At 54.5% G+C, this 20,195-nt stretch overlaps 1 protein-coding gene across 3 annotated transcripts; it reads left to right on the plus strand.

Moving 5' to 3' along the window:
* The first annotated feature begins 3,619 nt into the window (after positions 1 to 3,619).
* Positions 3,620 to 10,361, plus strand: Brd2 (bromodomain containing 2). Of its 3 annotated transcripts, none has more exons than XM_050138851.1 (12): positions 3,620 to 4,092; positions 5,277 to 5,580; positions 6,171 to 6,308; positions 6,671 to 6,809; positions 6,910 to 7,124; positions 7,216 to 7,590; positions 8,027 to 8,155; positions 8,314 to 8,559; positions 8,668 to 8,924; positions 9,014 to 9,318; positions 9,459 to 9,581; positions 9,670 to 10,361. In XM_050138851.1, the coding sequence occupies exons 1-12, from the start codon at positions 4,067 to 4,069 to the stop codon at positions 9,804 to 9,806; spliced, it is 2,394 nt and encodes a 797-aa protein (XP_049994808.1). In that variant the 5' UTR covers positions 3,620 to 4,066; the 3' UTR covers positions 9,807 to 10,361. The 3 variants fall into 3 exon arrangements, with proteins under 3 accessions (XP_049994808.1, XP_049994819.1, XP_049994827.1); XM_050138862.1 differs by having other exon boundaries at positions 9,467 to 9,581; positions 9,670 to 9,818; XM_050138870.1 differs by lacking the exon at positions 3,620 to 4,092 and adding an exon at positions 5,819 to 5,910 and having other exon boundaries at positions 5,432 to 5,580.
* The last annotated feature ends 9,834 nt before the right edge of the window (positions 10,362 to 20,195 follow it).

A 20,195-nucleotide genomic window follows, 5' to 3' on the forward strand; every position in this document is an offset into this window, starting at 1 on the left:
GCAAGCTTCGCAGAAGTCAGAGTTCAGGTATTTGCAAGTCTCATAGAGAAAAGCAGTTTAAGGGACTCGAGAAACCCCACCACTCCCGATTTAAACGGCAGACAGAGCTCATCCGGGCGACCCCCACCGTTCCAGGGAGGCCCGCCCTGCAGCCAGGCCTACGGCCCGGGGCCCGCGCACTCCGGCCAGAAGGCGCCAGGCACCGCCCCAAGCCGCGGCCGGAAGAACCGACTCCCACCGCGGTGGGGGAAAGGCCGCCGAGCCACAAGCCCGGGCGCTCCCGCCCCACCCATCGCGCGCTCCCAGCCCGCCCCGGAGGCTCGCGGCGGCGGCCTGAGCCTGCGCACTCCGGCTCTTCCCCCCCCCCCTCGCCCGGTCCGGTCACACCCTTGCGCCTGCGCTGTGCGTGTTTCGGGGCTGTGGCAGCCCTGCTGAACCCGTACCGAGAGGCGAGGGGGGGGGGGGACGGGGTCGACCGCAGGCGCGCGGGAGGCCGGGGACAGCGAGGCCTGGGGTCTCGGGACACAGGCCTGGGCACGCGCAGCCCCCGGGACCCCGTACACGACCCTCGGGGACGTTCGGAAAACTCGCCCTCGTGGCCGTGGGGGTGAGGGGAGCGGACACGTGACCCGGCCCAGCCAGTCCGAGTGCTGCTGACGTGGCTGCGCGGCCCCGATGCTTTCCCCCACCCCCAGCGGCTAGAGAAGGGAGGGGCCGGGGGCGACGCCCCCTCCCCCAACGCCGCTTCGGCTTCCGGGGGGGTTGACACCCCGGATTCCGTGCTCCCCCCCGGCCGGGCCGAGGGCGACTTTGAAGCCCCCCCACGTGGCTCCTGGACCCAGGTGAGCAGGGGCCCCCGGGGCGGGGACGCCGGCCGTCGTGTCAATGCATAACTAAAGGTGGGGAGTGGGGCGCATTCTTGGGGTTCGGGAGAGGATGGGGGGACTTGTCTTTCAAACACCTGACAGCCAATGGGAGTGTGGACCGGGGCCAGCCCGAGAGGGCCACTGGGGGGGGAGGGGAATGGCCAACCTCGTGCCTACGTACCCACTGGAGGGCAAGGGGGCGAGGGTGGCGTGTGCCCCCTTTCGCTGGTCCCCTGGGGGTCCGGGAAACCTGCAGCCAGGTGAGAGGGGGTCCCTTCGGCGGGTGAGGCCGAGTGGGGGGTGTTGGCCGTGGGAGCGCGAGCTGGCAGCTCGACTGGTGCACCGATGTCGTCCCTGGCGCCGGCTCCCCGGGGACCCGTTTGTGTCGAGGGGAGCAGGCCGCCGTCACATGGCGTGCTGCAGGCGCTGCTTCGACCCTTAGCCAGTGTGTGTGCTTTTCCACGCGGACACGGCCTGCGCGGCCTACTATGGCAGCCGCCTGCCTTCGTGGGCCCTGCCGGGTCTGCCCCGGGGTGGGGAGCGACATGCTGGCCCTGGGGTGGGTGCTGGGCGGGGGGGGGACGCGGAAGGAGTAGGGAGCTCGCTCGGGACCCGGAACGGCCCTCCGGTGCGAGGTCTAGGGTTTCTGGGGTGGCGTGCTGTGTCGCCACCTCCCTCCCCTCCCCCTCCCCGCAACAGTCGCCTCCTTGTGCGCTGCGGGGGAGGGAACGGAAAGAGAGAGTTACTTTTCCAAATTACTAAGCTGCTGCAGCCTCCCCTGTGACTCATGTGGGGGCAGGGAGGCCTGCGAGCGACTGGGGCCCGGTGACTTTCCGGAATGCGGGGCGGCGGGAGCCTCGTCTGGCCGCCCTTTGCCTAAAGCCCCGCCGTTCCCCAGCTTGTCCCCACCCCCACCCCACCCCTGCCGGCTCGGGTCCCGACCCGCGCGCGGCCCTGGCGCGGGAACGCCACTCTGGAGGCCGGGCCGCTAGGGGGAGGGGAGCCGCCTGCAAAGTTGCTGTGTCATTGTCCTGCTCGCCGCAGCCGCCCGGGCGGGGCCGCGCGCACTCGGGCGACCCGGGCCTGGGCCCTGACGGGGAGTGGAGGGGCCCCGCTTCCCAGGCGCGCTTCCCCTGCCAGGGGCTGCGCTAACCTGGCGGCCCAGAAGACAGCAGCTTGGCCGCCATGTTAAATGCAGTAACCGAGGTTCGAGGTCGAGGGCTCCAGTGGAGGGAGGGTGACTCGGGGAGGGGGAGCCCGCCTGCCTTGCAGCCCCTCACCCACTCTCACTTCCTTGCCCAGACGAGCACACGAGTCTCCCTGGGGACGAGGAGGGGTTGGGGAAGCTCAGGTGGCCTCTGGCGGGCAGCCCTTGACTTTCCCGCGAGGGGACCAGCCAGCTGACCTTGGGCTCTGTTTATTGCTACCCGAGTCCCTCTGGTTCCCAGAGCCCCCGTCCAGCCTGGAGGAGGGGGAGGGGGCGAGACGGCTCCCAAAATGGCTCCTGCCCCTCCTCGGAGGCGGCCAGCGAGGGGGAAGAGAGGGGGAGGGCTGCAGAGCGGCGCCGCCGCCTCCTTGGCTCGCCCTCCTCCCTGGCGCTGACCGGTGCGAGGGGCGCTCCGTGGGGAGGACGCCGGCCGATGGGGGCGGGGGGCTCCGTGCACCCACGCGGGGGCGAGGGGGGCACAGAGGAGCCACGCGCTGCCCTCGCTCGCCCTGGCAGCGGCGGGGAAAGTGAGAGAGGTAGGGTTTTCGGGGCAGGCGGACGCCGTGGGCTTGTGTGGCAGGCGGGTGAGAGTGAGTGGGCAGAGGCCGGGGAACGCTCGCCGCGGGGCACCTGGGGTGGCCGCGCTCTTTTGGGCTGGTGTTTAAGCAGCGCCTGGCCTTTGTCCCGATGGGGGAGGCGAGGGTGTTGCGAGCCGAGCAACGTTAGACTGCGTCGCGGGGCTACGGGGGACGCCGAGGTGTCGCTGCGGGAAAGCAGGCCGCTGCTCCTAAGATGGCGTCTGTCTTCCTCTTTTCAGGTTCTCTGCGGCCCAGCAGCCTCCCGCCGGCCCCGCCCGCGCGACCCCTCCCTCCCTGCGCCGCCGACGGCGATGGCGCGACCAGCCCGCCCCGGGCGATCGGCGGCCGCCCCGAGCCTGCGAGCCCTGGACCCGGCGGGACCTGGAGGTGGGGAGACAGGCGCCCGCACGCCCTTCGGCCTCCCTCGCTCCCGGGAGTCGCCGAGCCACAGCGCAGCCAACTGGCTGGGAGACATGGCGGGCTGCCCCTTTGCCTTGGCTCGCTGCGGTACTCCACTGCCGGGTGATGGACGCCTTGGAAATGGAGTCTGTGACGTCACCCCGGAGCGGACCAATAGGAGCAGCTCCCGCGAAGAGGCGGCCCGGCCTCCCAGCCTCTGCTTCCTCACGCGCGTGAGCGAGCGAGCACGCGCGGAGGGGGCGGGGGCCGCCGCCAGTCGGGTGGCGCGCATGAGCGGCGAAGCTCCGCCCCTCCGACTATATATAAAGCGCTGGCGCGGGGCTCGGCGGCGCCATTTCGCGCTGGAGTGGAGCAGCGTCTAGGACGGGCTGGAGGATCCTGCCTGCCGACCCAGAGCTTCGCGGGCCGCCGAGCCAATCCGCGTCCATCCGCCTGCAAATGGCCTCCGCCCCCGTCCGCGGCCGGCCCCGGCGGGCAGTGCAGACCCCGTAGAAGCCCCCGCAACTCCCCTTTCTCGGGCCCCGCCCAGCCCGCGGAGTCTGTCCACCCCTCCACTACGCCCTCGGGAGGATTTCAAAGATGGAGGCGGCGGCTCTCTGAAGCCCCTCTCGGTGTTCATCCGCCTCCATCGGAGATCTGACGCAGCGCTCGTTGCCCCCGGCAGCCGCGGCAGGAAGACGGGGCCCCGGTAGACCGGCAGCGGGCGGAATTGACGGCGGTGACGCGGATCGGAGACTGTCGGGGTTTGCAGACTCTGCTCGCCGGCCGGCAGAGGCCGCCGCCATTTTCCTGCCGCCGCCGCCTGCGGAGCGCGCCAAGCTGCCGGAATTGCGCGGAGGGCGGCGCAGGAGACCGCGATCGCGGCGAGGCTGCCGTCGGGAGAGCCGGGGAGCGCGGCCTCTCCCCCGCTCCCCGGGTTATGCTGGCCCCGGCGGTGAGCGGCGCCGAGGCCACCCGGACTTGACGCGGCTGAGCGGCGGTTCCCCGAGGTCAAGATGCTGCAGAACGTGACTCCCCACAAGTACGTCTGCGCCGGCCGGGGTGGGAGGGGGGCGGCGTTCGGGGCGGGCGGGCGCGCTGCCGCGCCGCAGCTGTTGACGCGAGCTCGCGGAGGGGACTGCGACGGTTTTGGAGCGGTGTCCGCGGCCCAGGTACTGCGTCGGAGCGGCCTGGCGGCGTCTGCGCTGCTGCGGCCGCAGGCCCGTTCGGCCAGACCGAGCCGGACCGCTGGGTGGGGGTTGTGCGCGGCTCAGCCTTGACTTTGTCGTCGTGTTTGTGGGGGGGTCTCGCCCACTTCAGTGTCCGTAGAGTTGCCATGGTGACAGCTTGAGGGTTTGATAGCGGGATTCCCACGGAGACGGTCCCTCCGAGGCTGGGTTCTTGCTGCATAGATAGCCCTTCTCTGACCGGTGCTTCCTTTCGGTGGCGGTGGGTGTGTTTGGGTACCGCCGAGCTTCGTTCAGGGGTTAGGAGATGGATGGATGGAGCGAAGAGTTGGCCCAGCGCTCCTCTGCGGATGTAAACAATGAGCTCTGGGTGTAGTGTCGCGGGCACTGGGGAACACCTGGTTAGAGTACCACCGCGCCCCCGTTGGCCTTCGGTCTCCTACCGCGGGAGCTGCTAGCGTTAGATACTTTGTAGCGGGACGTGCAATCAAAATTAGGGCTTCCTGACCTTGACTGCGGGGTGTGATTTGAAGGAGAGTTGTTTTAGGGAAACCTTTAGGTCTGACCGATATTTCCTTGTGTCTTTGGGTTAGTGTTTTGTCTGGTTTTCTACTGTGGCTTTAACTCGAAGATTGCAAAACATGCCAAGATGAATTATTAGGTGTCGTGTTTATGAAGTTTATTCCCACCCCTTTTCTTTCCTCTGTTCACGGCCTTCTCTGTCTCAACCACCATGGCAACCATTAGGTCCCTAGCGAGGATGAAGCTTCGCTTTCATAGCTCCACCTATTTTTGCTTCAGATTCCTCCCTATAAGGCTCGAGTTGTCATGTGACATCTTGGTTATTGTGTTTATTTTAACCAAGTAGCTCCTGCAACTAGAGGATGTAAGAGCTAGATGGAGATGATTTCTCCCTGTGATTTATTTTCATGTGAACCTCAGACAGCCAGAGCCCGAGTTTATAGGGGTGCATACTGCGAGTTAGCAACTTTTTCATCTTTCATGCCTTCACGTCTAATTCTGCTTCCCCTTTTTGCAGGCTCCCTGGGGAAGGGAATGCAGGGTTACTGGGGCTGGGCCCAGAGGCGGCAGCACCAGGGAAAAGGATTCGAAAGCCTTCTCTGCTGTATGAGGGATTTGAGAGCCCCACGATGGCTTCTGTACCAGCTTTACAACTGACCCCTGCCAATCCACCGCCCCCCGAGGTTTCCAATCCCAAAAAGCCAGGGCGGGTAACAAACCAACTGCAGTACCTGCACAAGGTGGTGATGAAGGCCCTGTGGAAGCACCAGTTTGCTTGGCCCTTCCGGCAGCCTGTGGACGCTGTGAAGCTGGGTCTGCCGGTGAGTGAGAGGGTGGGCTGGGGCAGGTGTGGGGGTGAGCAGGAGCGCGTGAGTGGGGGTGTGGGCTACCTAGTGTAGGTGCTGCGGCCCCTAGGGAGCTCCCATTCTCTTGAGGACAAATAGCCACCAGAGTTCTGGATTCTTGGTCCTTTGTGCTTGTTATCTCTATCTTGGCATCTCTCATTTTGCCCTCCATGTGTCCCTTCCTTAACTTTTGTGCCCTGGCTCCATTTTACAGATTCCCACCCCTGGTTGGGAGAGGACCACGGTGGCCAAAATTCTTAGCTTCTTCCTTTCCCTCATGCAGCCCATGGATAGCCATCCCCAGAGGTAATGTCACAGGATGGGAAGCTTCCAGAGTGGGTGGGAGGTGGGTGGCTAGAGAAAGGCATTTAGGGACTTCCTAGTAGTGGGAATTAAAAGATCTTACTCTAATATTTTCTGACCCATAGTTTCATTGGGGCCGCAGTGTGGGGCATACTCCCTTAGTGGCTAGGGTGTGTGTGCAGGTGTGTGTCTGTCATTCCTGTCAGTAGTTGCCCTAGAATAGGCATTTTTCCATGGCTCTGACCTGGCCTATCTTTCTTTAGGATTACCACAAGATTATAAAACAGCCTATGGACATGGGTACTATCAAGAGGAGGCTTGAAAACAATTACTACTGGGCTGCCTCAGAGTGTATGCAGGACTTCAATACAATGTTTACCAACTGTTACATTTATAACAAGGTAGGCTGGGCTTTTTGAAGTGTTTATGTTTGTTTACTATAGCCATGAGAGGCAGTACATTTGTTTGTGGTTCTAGCTGCTGGAAATAGTGTCCAGGTCTTGAAGGTCCTAGAAAAGCCTGACCTCCACATGCCACCCTTAGAGAGCAGGGCCCCTGGAGTGACAGGATTTAAGTCGAACGCGGTTCATTTAGGGGGGTGGTAGCCATGTTTCTCAGAAAGCTCTGGAGGCCTGAGAAGAGCAGGATATGTAACTCATCAGCTCTGCCTCGTGCTTGCAGTGGTGACGGAATCCGAAAGGTGTGGGGCCCTGGGGCTGGGAGTTCTGCAGAGATGGTAACTTGTGTGTGCTTGTTCCTACAGCCCACCGACGACATCGTCCTGATGGCACAGACACTAGAGAAAATCTTCCTACAGAAAGTGGCAGCTATGCCACAAGAGGAACAAGAGCTTGTGGTGACCATCCCTAAGAACAGCCATAAGAAGGGGGCCAAGTTAGCAGGTAGGAAGAGATGGGGCCGTATGTGTGGCCTAGTGACTGGAAAGATACAGGTGACCTGACTAAAGATGAGAACGAGTGAAACTTGTTTTTCCCTTCCTAGCACTGCAGGGCAATATTACCGGTGCCCATCAGGTGCCTGCGGTTTCTTCTGTGTCGCATACAGCCCTATATACGCCACCGCCTGAAATACCCACCACTGTCCTCAACATTCCCCACCCGTCAGTCATCTCTGCTCCCCTTCTGAAGTCCCTGCATTCTGCTGGACCCCCACTCCTCGCTGTATCAGCAGCTCCTCCAGCTCAGCCCCTTGCCAAGGTAATAAATACATCAGATTGTTTGGGCGCCTGGGAGGAGAAGGTGTTAAAGAAATGGACCCGGAGTGACCCCGTCCCTCATCTTTCTACAGAAAAAAGGCGTTAAACGGAAAGCAGATACGACCACCCCTACACCTACAGCCATCCTGGCTCCTGGCTCCCCAGCTAGTCCTCCTGGGGGTCTTGAGCCAAAGGCAGCACGGCTCCCTCCTATGCGTAGAGAGAGTGGCCGCCCAATCAAACCCCCACGAAAAGACTTGCCTGACTCGCAGCAGCAACACCAGAGCTCTAAGAAAGGAAAGCTGTCAGAACAGCTAAAGCACTGCAATGGCATTTTGAAGGAGTTGCTCTCGAAGAAGCATGCTGCCTATGCCTGGCCTTTCTATAAACCAGTGGACGCTTCTGCTCTTGGCCTTCACGATTACCATGACATCATTAAGCATCCCATGGACCTCAGCACTGTCAAGGTACTCACTGCATGGGGCAGATGGGATGCTCAGGCAGTGATTGGGACCTAAAGCAATATCCATGTCTCCTTACGGGCACTTAGTAGATTTTCACTCTGGGTGTCTTGCTACTATAAAACTGTACAAGGCAGAAAGAAGGTCACATACTTTCAAGTCCTTGTTTCTTACGGTAAGGATAAAATTTCAGCAGTTCCTAAGAGTCGGGTTAGGGAGATGTGATGTGGGAGATGGCCTTGGTCACTTAGAAATGTTTCTTTCTAGACGTAGATCTCTCTTCAAACCTACCCCAAATCCTTGGACTTCAAACTTGAGCCCCAGGGCACAGATGTTAAGGTCATCCCCACTGTTGTTCCAAGAGAGGGCTGCTCTTGAGTCGGGTTGGCAGGGAAAGATGAGTCTCTGCCTGTGCAGCTTCTCATGCTGCCTCCTTCTGCAGCGGAAGATGGAGAATCGTGATTACCGAGATGCACAGGAGTTAGCTGCTGATGTTCGACTCATGTTCTCCAACTGCTATAAGTACAATCCTCCTGACCACGATGTTGTGGCCATGGCACGAAAGTTACAGGTGAGTGTGACTTGTCGTTTACACATACCTGGTTATGAGGAGAGGTTTAGTTTGCTGTACGTTTAAAATGTGTAAAACTTTGCCATTCTTTAAGTTGGAGCTAGTGAGTTGAGGGACTGGGCATTAAACACAGTTTTGTCTCCCACCTGCATTTTTAGGATGTGTTTGAGTTCCGCTATGCCAAGATGCCCGATGAGCCACTGGAACCAGGGCCTTTACCGGTCTCTACTGCCTTGCCTCTTGGGTTGGCCAAATCATCTTCAGAGTCTTCAAGTGAGGAAAGTAGCAGTGAGAGCTCCTCTGAGGAAGAGGAGGAAGAGGATGATGAAGATGAGGAAGAGGAGAGTGAGAGCTCAGACTCTGAGGAAGAAAGGGCTCATCGCCTGGCAGAGCTGCAGGAGCAGGTATTTCATTAGGCTTGGGCTTTGACTGGGTAAGAACTTTGACCTATGTGTGTTCTTTGAACAACTGGTGTTTCTTGATCCTAATTTATTGTCTTTTGTCCTGTGTAGCTTCGAGCAGTACATGAACAACTGGCTGCCCTATCCCAAGGCCCAATATCTAAGCCCAAGCGGAAGAGAGAGAAAAAGGAGAAAAAGAAGAAACGGAAGGCAGAGAAACATCGGGGCCGAGTTGGGATTGATGAAGACGACAAGGGGTCTCGGGCACCTCGACCGCTTCAGCCCAAGAAATCTAAGAAAGCTGGGGGTGGCAGTTCTGCTATGCTAGGCCACTCTGGCTTTGGGACTTCTGGAGGAAGTAGCAACAAGTGAGTGTTTGAGGCAGTCAGTCTTGGGGTGCTGTATAGGTCGGCCTCTGCATTTGGTGAACTCATTAGAAGTTTCCTGTTGCCCATAGGTTGCCTAAAAAGGCCCAAAAGACAGCCCCACCTGTCCTGCCCACTGGTTATGATTCGGAGGAGGAAGAAGAAAGCAGGCCTATGAGCTATGATGAAAAGAGGCAGTTAAGCCTGGATATCAACAAACTACCTGGGGAGAAGTTGGGTCGAGTTGTACATATCATCCAAGCCAGGGAACCCTCTTTACGTGATTCAAATCCAGAAGAAATCGAGATTGATTTTGAAACACTCAAGCCATCCACACTCAGAGAGCTTGAGCGATACGTTTTATCCTGCCTTCGGAAGAAACCCCGGAAACCCTATAGTGAGTATCTGAGTGGTGTGTGTGACAGGCCACACTGGATTGTGGGCTGCTTCATATTTAGGAATGGAAAGAGACTTGGCAGTTCTTGGTGACTAAAGGCAATATGATACTATAGTGAGTCCTTTGCCCTTTCCTCCTAGCTATTAAGAAACCTGTGGGAAAGACAAAGGAGGAGCTAGCTTTGGAGAAAAAGCGGGAACTAGAGAAGCGGTTGCAGGATGTCAGTGGACAGCTTAACTCCACCAAAAAACCTCCCAAGAAAGGTGAGTGCTGGGACTCCGCCTTCTTTCCACTTCTTCTGTCGCTAGGCGTGTGTTCTGTTGTTGACAAATACATGTTACTCTTGTGCAGCGAGTGAGAAAACGGAGTCTTCATCTGCACAGCAAGTCGCAGTGTCCCGGCTCAGTGCTTCCAGCTCCAGCTCAGACTCCAGCTCCTCTTCGTCGTCGTCCTCTTCTTCAGACACCAGCGATTCAGACACGGGCTAAGGGGTCAGGCCAAATGGGGCAGGAAGGCTCCGCAGGACCGGACCCCTGTACCACCCTTCCCCACCACTGTCCCCTTGCTGTGACACTTCTTCATCTCCCTCCATAGGAGAGCTGGCTCTGCAGTGGGAGGATGCAGGGACACGGACAGAACCAGACTGACTGCTAGCCCTTTGGGGAATGACCTCTTGGGTGTAGTGTCCCTGTTCAGGATGATGGGGGTGGGCAAGGGTATGGGTGGGAGTGGGCATAGGCCTGGCACAAGGCCACCTAAGGCCATAGCTGTCCTGTTCACTTCTAAGGGCCCTGTTTTGAGGTTTTAATTTATTTAAGCTAGGTGAGGCTGTGAGGAAGGAGCACCATGGCCCTCCCTCCAGCCTCCATGGGGAGGGAAGAAGAGGGAGCTCCTTTTTTTACGTTGACTTTTTTTTTCTACTCTTCCCTTTTCCTTCTACTCCATTTGGGGCCTGGGGATTTGAGTCACCTCTCCATTTGGCCCCCTGGACTATCTTTTCTTTCTCTTGATTCTAACTTGTAAATAAAGAAAATATTATTGAAGTTTTGAGTTAGTTACCTTAGTGAGATTTGTTTCTGTATTCAGAGTGTTTGAAAAGGAGTGAGATTGTTTCATGGGGTTTACTGTCTGGTGCGGGGAAGATGATTCCATCAGATACAGTGCTTTGAATCACCCTTAGCTATCTATCATCACCCAGCTGGCCCTGTCTGGGGTGCTAGGAATTGATCTTGCTGGACAAGGACCACCCCTCACTGAGCATTCCTGTCTGTTTCTGAGTTGTAGAAAATGCCAGTAAATAGGTCATGCATTTGAAATGCTCCATTCTTAGTCTAGTGCAGAAGAGCAGCAAACCCTCTGCCTCATTCATGGCCTTGGTGGAGAGTTTAAAACTAGATAGGTAGGCAAACAATGGGGGTGTGGCTTAGCAGGCCAGGTCTCAGGTTACAAGGCAATTATGCTGCCCCTTTGATGTTTCAAGTCCATAGTCCCAAGTTGGGCAACTGATTGTGGCTTCTGGAAATGGGCCTCTAGGCTTGGCATAGTGCACCAAAGGAAACTGAGCAGTAAAGGCTTACAAAGTTGGGGCCAAAATACAGTGACAACTGCCACCATGATACCAGGAGCAGGGTACCCTTCTGGAGAGGATAATGAGAACAGAGTCCTGAGCAAGTTGTAAGGTAGTGGAGTGAGATGCTCTTGGCTCTGCTGCTGGGAGTGATGCTCAGTTCTGAAGGAGACGGGGATTTTCCTTAGAATGGACAGAGGGCTTTGGTTGAATTTAATCTGAAGGGAGAATTTAAGGTTTAGAAATAGTTTGGGGGGAGGCTAGAAATGTCTTGTTGATAATGTCTGCTCGTAGCCTGGTATAATGTACAACACTTGAAAAATTGAACCCCAGCCTCCTTAAAGTGCTCCAGATCTGTGCTGCAGTGCTGGGAGGTTTTGGTCACTCTGAGAACATGCCCACCCTGACTGGCCAAAGGCCTGCCCTGCTGTCCCTCAGATGTTTTGTGAGAACCTGGACTTGTGACTTCATCTTGGTTTCTAGTGCACTTGGCTTAGATGAGCAGTCGGGTTGGCAGTGGAGTGCTGGGGCTGAGGGGTGCTTCCTGTCTTCCACTGCCACTGCTCTTCTGGGTTCAGCCTGGCACTGGGTGGGTACCTGCTGTCCCTGAGATTCCAGGCCTGCCCTCAGTCTGCATTGCCAGTGCTTAGTGCCTGAAGGGGAAGTGGGCGGGGATAAACGCCTGCTCACCTGCACCACGAGCCTGTTCTCCACACAGGAAGGGGTAACATTAGATGGCAAGACATAAGTGGGTGAGACAGGTGGTTCAGAGTATGACAAGCAAGCAGTGTGCCCAAAACAACTTGGTTGTCACGGTAACCATAGATTGGATGTGAGGCACAGGAGCTAGGCAGCTTCCCCAAATCAACTCACTGGTGGTAGGGATTGACAAGGCAGCCTGGCTTCAGAATGTACAGGGATACTCACTACATTGGGCTTTCTGCTGTGCACTGAAAGTGAGCTGATTTCATGACAGAACAGGGCCACCAGGCTGGGAGGTTGAGTGGTACAGGGAAGAAAGCCAGCCTGCAGTACTTAACCTGAGATTGGGAGTTTTGGTGCCATCTGTTGGCCATGTTTGTGACTTACACTTGGGTCAGGTTTTGTTTTTTTTTTTAAAGCAGGCGCCTTCCGTGCTCTCACAGGTGGTAGATCTTATCTCCCTTACCTGTGCACAAGCCTTCCAGGCAGACGCCCCAGCCTTTGCTAAGATGTCCCTTGTGAAGCTTGCATAATTCTCAGGGTTTTTAGCAACTATCCAGTCTGTCTCTAGACCTTACGGTAGAGTTCCAACTGACTGATAGTCATGTCCATTTGGAAAGCAGGTCTTTTTGACATGTTCCTGAGGACCTGCTTTCCAAACATGTCCCCTTGATCTGTTGTTCCCCCAGCCCTGGTCCTCGTGGGTGGGCCAGGTGTCCCTGAGGTACATCCCTAACCCAGCAAGTCTGTAATAAACAGATTGCCCACGTGTTTGCACGCAGAAACACCTTTATTGTCAGTTACTCCTCGTGTGAGTGAACTGGAGCCTAGTGATATTGCCTGTTTCCTCATCCAAGTCATCTGGCTATAAACTGTGTCTTGGGGCCCATTACCCCCCTTATCCCTGCCACAATTAAATCTGTCCCACAGTTCCCCACCTTCCCCAGTTAGAAACCAGACTACAAGCTCCAAGTGGTTTTGTGTCCATGTGCCCTGTAAACACAGGAAGTCCTGTTTGCCAAGCGAGGATGCCTAGTCCTCCAACAGTGATGCTTTGGGCCATAGCTGGGAGGGAGGGGAGGTCCTGTCCTTTATAGGGGCTGTGCTGTGGACAGAAGGCTACCCCGCCTTTGCTGATCTTCCTGCTCGTGAGCTGGAACAGAAAGTGAATCAGCTGCTAGTCCTGGGGCTGCCAGGCTGTTCTTAAAAGGGTGGATTGTGGAGAGGGTTCCTGCGAGAATGGCCGTCTCCTTGCCCTCTAGTTTCTGTCTAGTCTCATTCACAATTGATACTCAACAGGAGACACCCTCTGCATGGTTTGAATTTGGTTTTGTTTTGGGTTTTTTTGTTTGTTTGTTTTTAGATGGGATTTCTCTTGTAACAGCTCTGGCTGTTCTAGAACAGGTTGTTCTAGTTCAGGTTGGCCATGAACTCACAGAGATCGCCTGCCTCTGCCTCCCAAGTGCTGGGATTAAAAGCATGCACCACTGAAAAAAACATTTTTAATTCAGTGGACTTAAGGTTTTTAAGTTTGCTTATTTGCTTTCAGTTGAGATACAGCCACACAGGAACGAGAGCAGACACAGCATCTTTACCGGAAGAGAATGATGGTTAATCTGTCCAGGTCTATGGCTACCTACGAGAAGTCTTTCCTGTGGCCTCAGTCTTCCCACGTGTTCCACTCTTCCTGATTTGAGGAAGCATAAAGCTTCTCCGCGTCTTTTTCACTAAGTGACCTTAGTCACAAATCCGTCAAGGTCACCATCACCTGCCCCTCGGGCTAACCTCAGTACTGGATCTCAGCACAGCGGAGCTCTACTGTGATTGTCGCCACGACTTCCCAGCTGAGTGTCCGAGAGCACTCAGGGCAGAAAGGAAGAGACACAGGGAGCAGCTGTGTAAGTGGAGGGGCGCGGGGCTAATACAGCAGCAGGAACTATGAACATCTGCGTGCGGTGAAATCTAAACAAAGGGCGCTGTAGATGTGTCCAGGAAGCCGAGTGAAAAAACAGAGCGTGCTCTAACGGTGGTGGTGTGGGGCAGGGGACTGCCGGGGGTTGAAGTATAGCCTCGTGGATTCTATAAAAACTCACGGGACTACAGCCCCAGTTCACTCTGAAGCAGGGTCTCAGTAAATATTCCCAGGCTGGCCTTGAACTTCTTGAGTCCACTACCTTAGCCGGGTTGACCTGCCTGCCAGGCGGGTGATGAGCACGACCTATCGTTTAGAGACGAGGGACCGCCTACTGACGCAGGTGAGAAGGGTTGAAACTGATTCCCAAGTTATTCCTATCAGAACTTGCTGTAGATGCCCTAGATAGAAGCCAGCAAACACCGAGATTCAGGGTGGGGCAGGTTGGGGGAGTGGTATGGCTAGAGACACACAGTCCATCTTTTTTAATGTAAAATTACATTCATGTGTGTATGGGCATTTAAGGCTTGCAGGAATCGGTTTTTCCATGTGTGGGTCCCAGAGATAAGGGCACCAGGCTTGGCAGCTTTCTCTGCGTGCGCCATCCCGCCAGCCCTCTGTAAATACATGGTCTGCCAACGAGCGCTGTGTGTGGTCAGGAGTTTTCAGCAAGCCCAATTAACTGAATTTAGCTCTCAAATTAAGAAGTGGGAAAGCGCAAACGGAACGAGCTCGTTCTACGAGCAGAGCTGAGGGAGCCCCCTTTGCTTCAGCTCAGGACAGGATGTTTTGGACTGACTTAGGAAGTCCTAGTAAGATTTGGGGAACATTTTGCCTTTGCTATTACTAATTTTTGTTAATCCTGCTGGTTTTCTAATTGGAGTTGACAATATAAATCTCAAGCATAAGAAAGGAATTGGACCAGGCAGTGATGGCACATTGTCTTTAATCCCTGCGCTTGAGAGGCAGATACCTATGACTTCAAGGTCAACCCGGTCTACAGAGCTAATTTCAGGACAGCCAGGGGTACAAAGAAACCCTGTCTTGAAGAACACGGTATATACTCACAGTACAGTTATTAGACATAAAGCAAAGGAAACCTAGCCACAGTCCACAACCCCAGAAAAACTAGGTAACAAGGAGGACCTAAGAGACATGCATGGATTACCCTGGGAAGGGGAAATAGATTTAAAAAAAAAAAAAATCTGAGTAAATTGGGGAGAAGGGGAGGAGAGCATGAAAGAGAGAGAGATTTTCCTTATCCATTCTTCAGTCAGGGACATTTAGGTTGTTTCCAAGTTTCGAATATGGCAAACAATGTTGCCAGCTTTTCTTAACCTAAATTAACCAGACTACCTTTTGCCTCTGAACTCTTATCTTTATTTCTGGATACCTTTCTTTTCTTCTTCCTCTGCTGCTTGCTGGGAGGCTGACCCCTGATGTCCTCTTCTTGTTCTCTTGCACCTCTCCCCTGGCGTTCTCCTCCTATTTATCCTCTCTGCCTGCCAGCCCCGCCTACCCTTGCTCTTGCCTCGCTATTGGCCGCTCAGCTCTTATTAGGACCATCAGGTGTGTTAGACAGCTTCACAGGGTTAAACAAGCACAGCGTAAACAAAAGCCACACACCTGAAAAGAACACTCCGCAAAGCAGTCCAATAGAGAAACAGTGAAGGAAAAACACAGTGACCTGAAATCGACATTTCGGCAAGCCAGAAACTCAAGGGGAAGGGTCACATGGAGGACAGGACACCAGCATTTGAACTCTTGGCAGAGGGGTTTTTCCATTAAGGAAATGGTACGTTTTGAGAAACACCTGAGTGGAACACGTGAGGTCTTTGAGACACCATGAAAAGACCAGACCTATGAAGTGTGGACATGGGGGAGCATTCCATTCCCAAAGCATAGCAAATACCTTCAATAAAGTCTAAAAGAAAAAATCCCCAGCTCTAGAGGGAAAAGATCCCCATCCAGATACAAGGGTTGACAGAACACCAGATAAATGAGAAACCCCCTGTCCGTGCGGTCAAACCACTGAACAGACCGAAGAGCACATTGAAAGCTGGAAGAAGACACGGTCACATCGCAGACTGTCAGAACAGCTCATTTCTTTTCCAACAGAAACTGAAAGCCAGAATGTCTCAGGATGTCCCAAGAACCGCAGCTGCCAACCTAGAAGATTCTACAAAGCACATCACAGTTGAGGGAGGAGTGAAACTGCCCCGATAAACACAGACGAAATGAACGTATGAACACACAGCCAGCTACCGTCGAGAGAAACGCAGGGCATCTAAGAGGCCTGATGCTAAGAACACAGCCCACAGAGCCGACTGAGCAGGCTCCCAGAAACCGCAGCGACAATCACAGACCCTGTGTGGGTCTGAGCTAGGTCCTCGGTGTGTACGTTAGAGTTCAATAGCTTGGCACTCTTGTGGGACCCCTATCAGCAGGAGTGATGGTATCTGAGATTTTTCCCTGTGCTTGGGACCCTTTTCCTCCTCCTGGGTGCCTCATTCAGCCTTGAATGAAAGAGAAGAAAGAGAAGCAGCCCTAACAGTAGTTAAGTGAGGGTTACGAAAACACTGCACACTACAAAGTCAGCAAAATGACAACTAGTTCACAACTTCAACTGGACATCAGTGGTCTCAGTTCCCCATCCAAAGACGCAGAGGGTATCAACGCAGGAGCCCCCCTTTGCTGCATCCAAGGAGCACACCCCAGCATCAAGGATGACGGATGGGCATAGGCACCCCGACCAAAGAGCCAGGAAATGGGCTTGAGTTGCTATCTAATATCTTGACAAGACAGCATTCAAACTAAACTCATCAGAGGGGATGACGTCACTTCATACTGACTAAGGGAACAATCCATCAAGCTAGCAATAGGATTCTCCATGGGAAAAACAGGAGCAGACTCAATTTCATAAAACACACACTGCTAGATACAAAGTTACAGATTAACCCCAAGACATAGTGGGTAACTTCAACTCCCTCCTGGCACCAAGGGACAACTTGTTCAGGCAAAAAATGACCCCTGGAGATAAAGGACCTCTGCAGATCACTCTCCCAAATGCTACAGAACTCAGTCTTTTCAGCGGTCCTGGGACTCGCCCTAAAATAAGTCTAAACACATCAGGGAAGCAAATCACTCCCTGTATTCTCTCTGGCCATTGTGGAAGGAAGCGAGAAATCGGCTGTGAGAAAAACCTGCAAGACACAGAACTCAGGGCCTGGACGAGCAGGACACTGAGGAAACCAAGGAGAAACTGCGAGTACACTAGAATAGAAACAAAACCAGCAGAGCCTGGGGAGTAGATGGACGCCGTCCGGAGTGGAAGGTGTCCACTCTGCCTACATTACAGCGTCAGCGCCCTCAAACGCGATGAGCCTCAAACAATGGAAAAGCAAGAATGAACAGAGTTCAAAGACAGGAGAAGAGTGGAGTAAGTAGGGCACTCAAGAGGAAGAGACAGGCAGATCTCTGTGAGATCGAGGCCAGCCTGGTCTACAAAAGCTAGTTCCAGGACAGGCTCCAAAGCTACAGAGAAACCCTGTCTTGAAAAACCAACCAACTACCCAGGCGGTGGTGGCTCACACCTTTAGTCCCAGCACTTGGGAGGCAGAGGCAGGCGGATCTCTGTGAGTTTGAGGCCAGCCTGATTTATAGAGTGAGTTCCAAGACAGCCCAAGATACACAGAGAAACCCTGTGTCAAAAAACCAAAAAGAAAAAGAAAAACCAACCAACCAAATAAATATATAAAAAGGAAAGAAAAGGCCTTATGCAAAAACCACCTTATGAGTGGGGTAGGGAGGTGGCACACGCATTTAATCCCAGCATTTAGGAGGCAGGCAGATCACTAGTCATAGCTACACAGAGAAGCCCTGTCTTGAAAAACAAAACAACCCCCCACCAAAAAAACAAACACTTTATGAGCTAGCTAGAAGGTCTGATTAATTTTTGAAAGTCTGGATATACCATGAATAATGGTGCTCTCAGAAACCATAGCTAAGCCAAAATCCCATTGCCAAGTGTGTCATCGAGGGAAGCAAGGACAGGAACTTCAGCGCAGAAGCCATGGAGGAACGCTGCTTGCTTGCTCACTGGCTCATGTTTCAACAGATCTCATGTACGGCCAGGACCACCTGCCTTGGGATGGACTGGACCAACCTCCACCAGGTAACAGCCAACATCACCCACCCCCAGACACGCCTACAAGCCACTCTGATCTAGGCATTGCCGGCGGAGGCTTTCCTCGAGGGTTGTCCCTGGGCTGTGCCATGTTCACAGTTTAAGCTAACTGGCACAGTCACCACCAGAACCAGATCCAAGACCCCATTGCTGAAGACACAGTGTGCACTCTGAATGCAGCCTGCAAGCAGATCAAGCTGGAGCTGAGCTGAACGCGTCCTCCCCGGAGGCTGGCATTCATAGCGCCCGAAGGTGCTGTGTGAGCTGCTGGGGAAGAGAAAACATTTGCCCAGCTTGGTTCCTGTGTGGCATAGAGCACACTTTCTGGACAAGATGCACCCACTGGCGCAATAATAGCATAGGGGGGTCGCCAAGAGCTTTCTGATAGACTCAGGCCTGCGCAATGGGAAGGTACACATACCTGGTACAGTATGTCTGGGTGAGATCTGATGTCCGAGGAGGTCACGAGCCCTGCTCATGGGGGCGACGTATTGCTGAGGTCAGACAAGCTGCCTTCTAACCCCATCTGTGTTCCCAGACTAGCACTGCCCACCCGGCCGCCAGAGAAGATGCTGTTTGTATCTATCAGGCAATGACGGAGACAGGCTCATAACTGGTCCAAGTTCTGGAACGAGTGACTGCTGATGGCTCCGCCCTGAGCAACACAGAGATTTTAACCTGTACATGGCCTAGGGGACATCACGGAACAGGGGCAGAAAGTCTGTAAAAGCCTGAGGCTGGGGTGGAGGGAGGGCTCAGAAACACCGCCCAGTGGGTAGATGTGGCGGAAGCAGTCTTGAACACACAGCGCTGTGATGACCGTTTTCAGGGCATTACCTACGAGAGGGACCCGGAGCAGATCCATATGCTGACAGCCTAAGGGAGGAATAAATACACCTGGGAAGTCAGTAGGGTCTGAGTGGTGTGGTACCCTGGGAGGGGGAGACAGCAGGTAGTTTCCGATGACAGAAATACCAAGAGGTCCCTCCTAGACAGGTGTAGGCACATTTGGAGACAGTCAGGGTATAAGGTGATCTTGAACCACAAGATGGAGCCAAATCCCAAACCGTCCCAGGCAGTGTCCTAAGCCTAGGTGAGGTGACAGGCTTGCCTATCTGAGGTACAATTTCACTAAATTGTGCAGGGTCCCTTCCAACTTGTGATCCCTCTGCCTCTGCCTCCTGTGTACTCAGATTACTGGCTTGTATCTTGGAAGCTAGAGGAAAATATCCCAAGGAGAGGAGAGAGACCTGCTCTCCAGACAGAGGCAGGAAGAAAGGGACTTCTCTGGGCCCTCGATACTGCGTGAAAATTGTGGTACAGACTCTTTAAATAACCACGAGCAAGAGACGATCCAAATTGATGGCCTCACAGCAGGTCGGGTGGTTTTGAGCCAGCGTTAAGGTTTAAAGATGGTTCCAAACTCTAGACTTTATGAATAAGACATGAAATACATATGAATAACAAATGAAGAGCACTCAGCAAGCTGGGCCTGAAACGCCAGCTACTGGAGGCTGAAGCAGGAGATGAAGCTCAGGGCCAGCCTGGGCTACAATGAGCCAAAGCCAGCCTGAGCACCTTAGGAAGATCCTGCCTCAAAATAGAAACGAAGACGGAGAGTACTGCCTAGCGTGGCTCCAGTCTCAGTGAGACAGCGATTCACCCATTACGTGACCTAGGCGTGTGTCAATCAGCGGGATAAAAACCAGTGCAGGCTAGTGGAAGCAGGCTGGGGTGGGAACTCATCAAACAGAGTTAAGCAGACTTTGCCAAGGCCGGAAGTCCCAGGCACAGAGCTTCCTTGTTCTACTGGAGCAAGATATGAAAGGCAGACACTCCAGAGGGTGTTGTGTTTCATAGAAAGTCAGAATGGGAGGTGGGGGAGGGGGAGAAAGTTTCACAGAACTGACATTTAATCTGGGCTTGGGGGCCACCAGGCAGGGTCTTGGCAGAGGAAGGTAAGTCTGGCACACAGAGTAACTTGTGCAAATTCAGACAGGCTTGTGAAAGTTGTGACGTGGGCAGCGGCGATTTGGGGTGAGTTTCTAGAGGTTAAAGTTGTTGCAGTTTGAGAAGGATCTTCACCCTGTCCGGAAGGGGCAGGAGGAAGGGGAAATGCTGCCCAGACTCACACCAAGTCTCAGAACTCTGAATGTCCGTGGCTTTTCAGCTGGAAGCTGAACAACTAGAGACATCGCTTAGACGTTCTCATAGGGACTGCTTCCACCTTGACCAACCTACTGCTCAGGACACAGTCTAAGGGTCAGCGGGGAAGAAGGTCATGTTCCTCCGCCCACATTGCATACAGCTGGCCTCCTTCCCACGCTCTCTCTGAAGCCAAGGAGCACGGGACCCGACAGAACATAGAAGGGTAGTGGCTGGAAAAAGGGAACGAGAGACCCTGACGAGATGCCAGCAGAGCAGCTGCGTCACCGAGGACTAACTAGCAAGAGCAAACACTTCTGAGAGGCTTTTTACCTTTCTTTCCTTCTGTATGTATTACTTTCCTG

The sequence above is a fragment of the Alexandromys fortis genome, unplaced genomic scaffold (assembly GCF_014885135.2).
Source record: "Alexandromys fortis isolate MF-2015 unplaced genomic scaffold, M_Fortis_MF-2015_v1.1 scaffold_9, whole genome shotgun sequence".
Classification (NCBI taxonomy): domain Eukaryota; kingdom Metazoa; phylum Chordata; class Mammalia; order Rodentia; family Cricetidae; genus Alexandromys; species Alexandromys fortis.

Excerpts from the sequence above, each read along its gene's own strand:
- Brd2 (XM_050138851.1), top strand. The coding sequence starts at position 4,067 with ATGCTGCAGAACGTGACTCCCCACAA. Across the intron at positions 7,591-8,026 it reads TGGACCTCAGCACTGTCAAG|CGGAAGATGGAGAATCGTGA; the intron begins GTACTCACTGCA and ends CTCCTTCTGCAG. Across the intron at positions 9,319-9,458 it reads GAAACCCCGGAAACCCTATA|CTATTAAGAAACCTGTGGGA; the intron begins GTGAGTATCTGA and ends CTTTCCTCCTAG.